This window comes from Notothenia coriiceps, unplaced genomic scaffold (genome assembly GCF_000735185.1).
Source record: "Notothenia coriiceps isolate Sejong01 unplaced genomic scaffold, NC01 NC01_scaffold00037250, whole genome shotgun sequence".
In the NCBI taxonomy this organism is placed as follows: domain Eukaryota; kingdom Metazoa; phylum Chordata; class Actinopteri; order Perciformes; family Nototheniidae; genus Notothenia; species Notothenia coriiceps.
In genome coordinates, this window is record NW_011369951.1 from 8,322,532 (window position 1) to 8,333,050 (window position 10,519).

The 10,519-nt window shown below is 41.2% G+C and overlaps 1 protein-coding gene across 1 annotated transcript in view; it reads left to right on the forward strand.

Moving 5' to 3' along the window:
• LOC104967253 (band 4.1-like protein 1) overlaps positions 1 to 10,519 on the forward strand; it is a 135,695-nt gene that overhangs the window by 101,509 nt on the left and 23,667 nt on the right. The window contains exons 5-11 of the mRNA XM_010796669.1: positions 3,098 to 3,140; positions 4,573 to 4,648; positions 5,091 to 5,309; positions 5,699 to 5,786; positions 5,887 to 6,039; positions 7,497 to 7,594; positions 8,347 to 8,522. Coding sequence (XP_010794971.1) covers positions 3,098 to 3,140; positions 4,573 to 4,648; positions 5,091 to 5,309; positions 5,699 to 5,786; positions 5,887 to 6,039; positions 7,497 to 7,594; positions 8,347 to 8,522 — 853 coding nt within the window. The remainder of the gene's footprint in view (positions 1 to 3,097; positions 3,141 to 4,572; positions 4,649 to 5,090; positions 5,310 to 5,698; positions 5,787 to 5,886; positions 6,040 to 7,496; positions 7,595 to 8,346; positions 8,523 to 10,519) is intronic.

Consider the following 10,519-nt stretch of genomic DNA (forward strand, 5'->3'; position numbering starts at 1 on the left):
GCCAAAAGTGCACCAGATTGAGGCATTTCACTTCAACATTAAAAAAAAAATCTTCCCGGTGGTGCATGCCCCCGGACCCCTCTAAGGGAGGTGAGGTCCACCCCCAAATAAAGCAGGTTAATATAATTAAATTGCATACATTTTCTTTTAGTAAACATTGAAAACGGGTCCCACAGACCCAAACAGCACACAAAGGTTAAAGGTAAGCATATAATAATGTTCAAATATGCTAAATATATACAGTGCAAAAAAACTAAAAAAGAGGAGTAAAAGTAGCTCACGACTTGTTTTATTTTTTGAAAGTAGCCCTCATCCTAAAAAAGGTTGGAGACCCCTGTTATAGAACGATACATTTGACAATTTCAAGCTTGGCCTACCAGTTTATTGGAGCGATGAGGAACAGGTGGGGCTTGAAAAGGCCCACCTGTTCAAAGTGGGGAATGACAGAAACAGTTTGAGAACCACTTCCCTAATCCATGGCTATAGGCACGTTTTAATGCAAACCTATGTAGTAGAACAACAAAAGCAAAGAATGCTCGTAAAGAAAGCAACTAGCCAGACTATAGCAGACAGAGTAGGGACATGACAGCAAAACCTCATTATTGAATTCATCAAGATTTAGTTATACTGCTTATCAATTCACTGGCGATTTTGGTTCTTTCAAAAGTTACACAGTCTCAACTTTAAGGTCAGCCAGACTAACTCGCTCTAAGCAAAAGCGTTGATGTGATTTACCAAAAGACCCCAACTTGTCAGACGCACTTTAATTATTTGGTTCTGTCCTCTGAGGTTTAATTATCTCTGCTTCTGATACATGCGTACATTCATTAAAATCCAATCGGCTCACGACCATTTTGACATTTCCAGAAAAAGGTATGAGTGTGTTTTTTCTCTGTGACTTGTTTGGGTGCACAGACCAGGCGTATTATCTTATAATTAACTACATGACTCTGTCCTGATGGGTCCTAGCCGTCGGCACGTATTAAAGCTCTTTCTCAGATGTATGAGTTTTGATTGACACAAGTCTCCCTTAGGGAAGGTTTGTGGTTGCACAACAAGGCTACAGAGGAACCTGCTGCCTTTTGAAGATAGGAGAAATGACAAGACTAAGTCCCTTTTAACATCTGGAGCATATCCTCTGTCACCATTATCAGCTCTGCCAGCTCACCTGTTGTGACTTGATGTGACGGAGGAGGCTTTGGAAGGAGCATCGGCCCACACAGACAGGTTAACCGGGGTGTTTAAAGAGGTAAACAGGCTTGAAGTTCAAATATTTTTGCTCTTCTTGAGGGTAGGTAAAGCTGCGGCTTAGCACGATATGACAGGCTGCTCAAAGAAAGGCTTATCGGAGGGCAGATTGAGCCCGCTGTGTGGGGTCATCTCTGATTGATTGATCAAACAAGCCTGAGAATTGAAATGTCATTTCCGATGCCCTTTCTCTGTCTCGGTTGGGGGAACGAGGATTTAATCAGCAGAACATTTATTCCGTGTGATTGCTTCATGAACTGTGGTTGCGAAAAGCGTAAGTGAAGCCTTGAAGAGTCGTTGATTAAAAGTTCGCCCTGATTTCCTGCGGAGAAAGGCAAAGCAGCGGAGAGCGTCCTGCTAATTGAGTGCTCTCTGGCCTCTGCTGATATAAGATAGATTCAGGCGGACGATAAATGCCCGTGGCTCCTTAGCGGCCTGATTAAACACCGGAGGAGAATGTGTATTTGTGCCGGTGTGTGTATACATAATGGCACAGTTCAAATTGCCAGATGCTTGCAGATTGACCAACATGGCCACAGGATATCACTTTGCTATTTTAAGCATTCATGCCACTGATTTTGAAGTTCTGTAAGGTTTTCAGGTTAGCAGAGTTCACCGTCAGCATCACAGGATGAAGGATCGGAGTAGAACATTATAATAGCTCATGTTATTGTGTAATTGAGCATCTGCAATAAGAGTTATTTTTGGTGCTTTTTGAAATATCTTTGTTGTTTTTAGTAGTAGAAAAACAAGGCTTAGATTTACCACATAGATTTGTTTACATTTTCTGGCAGGATAGAAATGACATTTTCCCACAGATTTGATATCGTTACGAAACATGTTTGAGTACAATTTAATGTTGGGATTTCTATCGTCGACGGATGGAGAAAAGTCCAAGGAAACCAACTTGTTTGGATTTCTGGTTCTAACCAGAGCCATTTAGGACATTCATCTCAATCAAAACATGTATTTACAGTAGTGTATTATGGGGGTTTTAATGTCCAAATCATTTATCTGCTTTTAAAATGGATCTCCTTTTTCATTTCCCTTTTTATTCACATTACCTTTTCATGTTTTTTTAAGACATAATTCATATCAATTCAAGATTTTCACAAAAAAATTACATTTTGAGTAAAAACCTCCTTCGATGAACAACGCCCACCTGATTTTCTTTAGATTTGAGGTATCAGAGAGAAGCAATAGTGAAATAATGGGATGAATATGGAGTACTAAATTCCTTCAAGCACCTGTAGAGAGTTTCAATTCAATGTAAAACTCTTCACTGAGATAAAGAACAGACCAGAACTCATTGGGAATTACATTTTTAAGAATATTCTATTGAAAGGAGAAAACACAACAACAACCAAAACAAATCAATCATAAAAGAAATTCATCCAAATTGTTTACTGTTGCAAACAGTTCAAAACAATTTCAGCGGTGTAAAAGTACTTGAGGGAGATATTTCATTACCGACTTTTATTACCATCTGTGTTTCTTTGCCTCTAAACGGCATGATTAACGACCAAGTCGGTGCACACTGCACCACGGAGGAGACGCTCTAGCAAAACTATTTAGAAATGGTGCCCCTACAGCCGAAAGCGGTTCACTGCACAATCTGATATAATTTGATCCGATTGGTAAAGGGCTGCAAGTGATTGAGAAACACAATGAAGAAACAGATGCTGGAGTTAAGTCTGCTCAGTAGGGGGGGGCTCAGTTACTCTATCTAACCGTATGGAAAGGCTTTCATTAGGAACACTGATGGCAATTAGAGGAGATTGTGACACTGGGGTGTGCTTTAGTCCCGTTTCCTTTGTGCCTTGTGTGAATTATGCCTTCTGTCTCCCAGAACTGGTTGGACCCCTCTAAGGAGATCAAGAAGCAGATGCACAGTGAGTATTTTTAAAAGGAACTGAGATGATAAATGTTTTTAAGTTAATTATGGTGAAGTTTTGTTTGCAAATGAACTGATGTGTTGAACTGTTGGATTCAATCCATCATTCACTTCTAATTAAAATGCTGTGCAATTTTTCTTAGATAGTCAAATGGAGAGTTTACCCAACATTCAAAAAGCTTACTCTTAAATGTAGTGCTATTAATCAAGATTGTTTTTGTGTGATTTGTGTTGAATGAATAGACCAATATAGATGGTACATGGCTTGTGGCGCTCAAGGCGCCCAAACAATACATTTTAAAAGACTCAATAGTAATGTTTCCCAAAATTGTGACCTGATTAGTCAAGATAATCCACACACCTTGCTGTAAGCAGTTTAACGTAGGAACTATTTTCTTTAAACCAAATGATTCTCACCATTCATGACACAAGGCAGAAGAAAGAGTGCCCTAAGCCACATGTGTCAAACTCGAGGCCCGGGGGCCAAATCAGGCCCTTGGTGGATTTAATTTCGGCCCGCAGGATAATTTCTAATCACTATTAGATCTGGCCCGCCGGTATATTGCACGCACACCTTCACTCAATCCTGAGGGTCTCTTCAGCGCAGAGCCCAAACATTGATGAACTTGCACCCAAGATGAGATGCCAAGTATCTGAACTAGCATCACAGAGCAGCACACTGAGTTTACATGGATGTTTCCTTCTGCACTTTCTCTCTCACGACAACATGGCATGTTTGGTTTCTCTTTGAGGGAAATAGTTTTGTTGAAGCTGTTGTTGGCCTGTGGGAAAATGTAATCATAAGAAATGACTCTGGAAAAGCTGCAGATAGAGCCATAAGAAATGAATGCAACTGATTATTTAATGTTTAATGTTGTTTTTATAGGCAATCATTTAAGATTTGTTAGTTCCAGGTTTAAAATGTGCAATAAGTTCATTTCAATAAGTTTTGCAATAAACATTGAACCAGTCCGGCCCTCGACTAGTATCCATTCTTTTAATTTTGTCCCACTGTGTATTTGAGTTTGACACCCCTGCTCTAAGCTAACGGCTAGTCTACGTCGGCTAGCTTACATCGGATAGTTTATACGTTTCATTATGTACGATTCCTTCTTTACAGTGATACTGTCGACGGGTGTAGTTCAGTAGAAAGTAAATACTTCTTACATCAAACTGCTCACAACAAAGTCTGTGGATTATCTGGAATATTGATTTCAGGAAAGAGACCTCTCTTTTGAGTTTTTCAAATGTATTTGGGGGTCTTTGAGCACCACAAGATACTCTATGTGCCATCTAATACCGGTGGTCAATGTGAGATAGACATCTCTAAAGCTGATATCCCCAACGCTCAATAAGAGGATTTTTATTTTAATCTTTTCGGATAAGCTGTCCCTTTTAATTTTTCAGCTGTCATTGTATTTATTCCTCAGACTCTCCGTGGCACTTTGCCTTCTCTGTCAAGTTCTACCCTCCAGATCCCTCCCAGCTCACGGAAGATATTACCAGGTACAACACGTCTCTCCCCCACACACACACACACACACACACACACACACACACACACACACACACACACACACACACACACACACACACACACACACACACACACACACACACTGGAATACTAACAGTTGTAACTCCTCTGGCTGTGCTGTCAGGTGCTCTTCAGAGTTAATCTGAGGCGAACATTATTCTTTGCACATGTCACTTTTGAAGATGATTTATTTCCCTAAATTCAAGTGTTTACATTAAGTACTGCAACATTTACATGGTGAATTTGCCCCGGTGTAAAAGCAACCCAAATCTCTCTCTCCTTTATGAGGATTAGGCCAGGAATGCTACAAACCGCTTTGGATTAACTACGCTGTGTTCTTGTTGGAGCTCGCTTTGCTTTGGGCTCGTTTGACTGCCAACACCCTCCTCTCCTTTTTGTCTCATCTGTCAGATACTACCTGTGTCTGCAGCTGAGGGATGACATGCTGTCAGGTCGGCTGCCATGCTCCTTCGTCACTCACGCCCTCCTCGGCTCCTACAGCGTTCAAGCCGAGCTGGGCGACTACGACCAGGACGACCACGGCTCCGACTACGTCAGCGATTTCCGCTTCGCTCCCAATCAGACTCGCGAGCTGGAGGAGAGGGTGATGGAGCTCCATCATAACTACAAGTACTTGACACAATATTGCTTTCATCTATCCTCAAACCTGTGGGAATATGATCGGATGATGGGTTTTTTGTTGTGTGGAAACACCCCCGCTATGCATATGGCTGATGGATGCCGTCACATTGCCGCTCCATCTGTCATTGAAATGTACACAGTGCACGTGTTGCTAGTGCGAAAATCAGTTGCAGGGTCCTCACCACTCTGATTTGGCATTGCTTTCTGGCATATGTCCAAGCATAACGCTTCAGGGGATGGTTAGGAGAAATTTAGAATTGAAGATATCAAGCATATTACCAAGATAATTATGCTCCCGCTGTGTAAGATTATGATGAGTTTATTATAAGAAGGCATGTTGATGTTTGTTACAAAGATTATCATTGTTCTGCCTACAGGGGGATGACTCCAGCAGAGGCTGAAATTAACTTCTTGGAGAACGCAAAGAAACTGTCGATGTACGGGGTGGACCTCCATCACGCTAAGGTTGGCTGTTACACATTTTAATTTAATTTCTAGGATGATTACAGTGTTTTTTTTATTTTTTATATTGTCTGCCTCTTTGCTGTCCCCTTGTTGGCTGCAGGATTCTGAAGGGATTGAAATAATGTTGGGCGTCTGTGCCAACGGCCTGCTGATTTACCGAGATAGGCTGAGGATCAACCGCTTTGCCTGGCCAAAGATCCTGAAGATCTCCTACAAGAGGAGCAACTTCTACATTAAGATACGACCTGGGGAGGTAAGCAGATTGGATGATTAGAAGCTTGTCGAGCAGTCATGAGTAGTGCTACTTAAAGGTGACCTATCATGCAAAATGCACTTTTGTACGTCTTTGCTACATGAACATGTGTCCCCGGTGTTCCAGGGAACTCACCAAGTGTCAGGAAACACAACCCTCTCTATTTTCCTCCATACCCAAATCTCTTAAAAAGGGGCTGCAACGGATCTGATACAGACTGATCCAGATTTGAACACTTCTATGACGTCACAGAAGTGGCGCTACGGCTATTGGGCCAACTCCACCAATCAGGAGGAGACAGCCACGGACATTGCCGTTGGAAAGCGCTGGAGACGCTGTAGTACATATGCCAGGCCTGTAGATGGTGCTGTTCTCACAGAATCAGCCCATGCAAAGACAGTGTTAAATTGAGCGAAATGAGGAATGGCTAAAATGCATGATCTGTTTGGTATTTTGAAAAATAAAAAGTATAAATATGCCTTATATAGGTATGGTCCTACACTATATTATTCAAATATAACATGATAGGTCCACTTTAAGAAAGAAAATGTGTGCAAAAGGTATTCTCTAAAATTCGAAGAGCCTGATCTAAAAATGTAACCCCAATGACATCATAGTATGTGCTTTTTGTGCATGTATGAAAGTGAGTGATATAAAAACATCACTCTAAACAGAGCTTAGCTAACCATCTCCTGCCTTCAGCTTATTTATCATACAAACATACAAGGTCTCCTCTTATTTTCTGCAAAAGACAAATAAACATGTTCGGAAAAAGATTTTAAGCCTCAGATTTTGAGTCAAATCTGTTACTGTCGAAGTGACTTCAGAAGTGAATGTACGGCCAGTTTTGCTGAGCAGAGGGCCGTGACATCCTCCGCTTTATACCTCCAGCCTTGCTCCTCTGCACAGCCGGTCTATATCCTGGCCCTCCGCATTGTGCAGCAGCTTATCCTCCACGCTGAGCCTCAGTGTGACAGGCGGCCTGGGCCGGACCCAGTCAAGTGACAGTGAGCCTGTGATCCGGCCAAATAAAGAGTTCCTTTAACAGAGCGGCTGCAGCTGCAACCACAATAAAAGGATAAGGAGTGTAAATATAGAGCCATGGAACAGTTTTCCTGCTATTTTCTCCTAGTTTCTGAACATTGGGAGCTCTGAAATGTTGTGGATTTGAAGTAGAAAGTGGCTTGAAAGGAAAATACACATAGTAGATATACTGTACATCCGTTCCTCCACTGTGTATCTTTGCAAGTACAATGTAAAGAAAGCCTCATTGATCTGGTTCAGCGTTTCTGCAGGTGTAAGATGTAAGACTACACTTATTGAATATTTTATGAATGTATCAGGTTGTCATACACCTCCGTCCACAGAGGTGTACTGAGGTTGCCCTCGGCTAAACAGAGCAAACACTCACCTTTCTTCACCTCTCTCTCTGTGTCCCTGTTCTCTCTCCTCTCCAGTACGAGCAGTTTGAAAGTACAATCGGTTTTAAGCTTCCTAACCACCGAGCTGCCAAGAGGCTGTGGAAGGTCTGCATTGAGCATCACACCTTCTTCAGGTAAGAAGCCATCTGGTCCGCAACTAAACATTTCGGACGCAATCAAACTCAATCAATCATTCAGATTGTATTTATATAGCCTGATATCACAAATTGTTAACTTGTCTCAGAGGGCTTTACAATGTGTACGGCATACTGTACAACACCCTCTGTCCTTAGACCCTGTAGCAGACAAGGAAATACTCCCACAATACTCCACAATTAACAGGGAGAGCCACAGAGGAGGGATTCCTCTCCCAGGACGTACACACATGCAATAGATGTCATGTGTATAGATGAAAAAGATCATACATTTGCAACAAAGAAAACCTGATTAATACGAAAACATTATAAAGTAGAAGGATCCAGGAGGGCTGATCTGAAAATCCGGGGTTAACAGTTCGACCCCACGCTCTACATTCAACATGTCGAAGTGTCCTTAGGCTAGATACTTAACCTCCAATTGCTCCCGTTGTCGGTATTGAGTGTATGTAGGTAAAAGCATCAGCTCAAGACATTGTGATCCAGACGTAACATTAGGAACAATTTGTAACCAACCAGGTGAGAGACAACAACAATCTGGGGATGACGCCCTGGGTTAGTAACATGCATTTTTGGGACTTGAGTGCACGCAGATATAGAGAAAGAGAAGTTGGAATAGAAAGGTTAAGGATGAAAGGTGAAGTCTGAGCCAATAGCAGCATAACTAGGGGCTGGTTTGAGGAAAGCCTGAGCCAGCTCTTACTGCAATATTACTGTGTTTGTTTCCACAGACTGGTGTCTCCAGAGCCTCCTCCAAAGGGCTTCTTGGTGATGGGTTCAAAGTTCAGATACAGTGGAAGGACACAGGCTCAAACCAGGCAGGCCAGTGCTCTCATAGACCGGCCCGCTCCACACTTTGAGCGTTCAGCCAGCAAGAGGTACCTGCTGTCCCGGAGCCTGGACGGAGGTGAGACACGATGGATGTTTGATCTGTTCATGGAGGGTCTGAAGAGCTTTTATTGACCCTCCTTCCTCCTAGACACAGGGTTAGACTCCCCATGTACAGAAAGGCCCGTTTAGCTAAGAGCTAACACTCTCTTTGACGCTAAATAACTTTTATTTAGACTTAACCCTTTAACTGCCAGCACCACCATTTGGTAGAGCACATTTTGTGTCTTGATATCGTGTTGAAAAAAAAAGTTGAACTCCATCTGATTCAGCCAGCTTTACCCTTTGGTTGACATGTTATGCACAAAACAACCTCTAGATGTCACTGTGGTTTGAACAGAGAGCCCTTAAGCTAGCTTCCATGGCTTCCAGTGAGGAAGTTGGCAATGTAAAAAAATAAATAGTTTGTGCTTATTTGTGGCCCATTTGATAAAAAATGCAAACAAATAATTTTTCCATAGCTTTTTTCTTGGTCTGGCAGTTAAAGGGTTAAAGTTGCAAACCTTTGAATGAATAGTTCCTGGAAATACAGTATGTCTTCTTGCTTTCTTGCAAAAAGAGTTATAATCAGGAGATCTTAACTTTGCATTAAAGATCACTAGTTGACATGTCAATTTTTAATCGATATATACATTCAAAGTGTGAAAACAATACATTTTGTTTTGACAGGGGTGCAGGAAGTCAAGGCTCCTAACTGCAAAAAGTAGTCCCGCTTATTAACCCTGCTGTTTTCCTACATAGTTTTTTGTTATCCTCGGGCATGTTATGTCCAACTACTGCTTTCAAACCCAATATGAAATGAACTCTAACTTGACCTAGATAAATAGTTAATTATTTTCCGCAGTATAAGACATAGAACAATTATTCCAAAACACAGATAAGCATCAGCCCTGAAACTGTTATGGCTTTAGGCAATTATAATACTATTATCCAAGTCTATGATGTATTACAAACATAATCTAAAATGCATTATATACATGCATACCAAGTTACTGCTAACAGTGTAGTTCCCCTATATAAACGTTACATTCATAATCAAATGAGACAATCTGCAAGAGAATTAGTTATATTTTGTTATTCTTAATGCTTGTCATTCACACGTTAAGAAATGTGTGTGAAGCACAGTTGGATTATAGTTTTAAGGACTTGAACTATGGGAATTATAGTACACCCAAATCTCTGCAAAACAAGTAAGTGACTGATAATTAAGAAGTATTTGATACTCGACCTTCTGTGTAAGTCATTGCACGAAAGCTTTTTTTTCTATTCTTAACTTGGGAGCTCATAAAATATTATACAGTTCTTTAAGAATGCATTAAAAGTATGTTTTAAATGCATAGACATGACATAAAAGAGAGTGTTAGCTCTTATTAAAACGGGCCTTTCTGTACATGGGGAGTCTAATCTAGGAGGAAGGATGGTACATTGTTGTTATTGGTGACTTTAAGTGTATGGGAAAAACAGATGGTACCATACTATGGCATAGAAGAAGAATAACAACGTGAATGGAGTTCTGGGTGACCAGACATTAAAGGTCACCTATTATGCAAAATCCACTTGTTCATCTTCTACATCAACATGTGTCCCTTCTTCTTCATGTCTCTTCTACATCAACATGTGTCCCCTCTTCTTCATGTCTCTTCTACATCAACATGTGTCCCCTCTTCTTCATGTCTCTTCTACATCAACATGTGTCCCCTCTTCTTCATGTCTCTTCTACATCAACATGTGTCCCCTCTTCTTCATGTCTCTTCTACATCAACATGTGTCCCCTCTTCTTCATGTCTCTTCTACATCAACATGTGTCCCCTCTTCTTCATGTCTCTTCTACATCAACATGTGTCCCCTCTTCTTCATGTCTCTTCTACATCAACATGTGTCCCCTCTGTGGAAAGAGACTCTGAAAGTTTCAGGAACAAAGATTCTCTCTCTTTTTGATCCATTTCTATAAAAACCTGTCTGAAAATGAGCTGTTCAGATTTTGGCCACCTAATGATGTCATAAAGATGTTTTGGC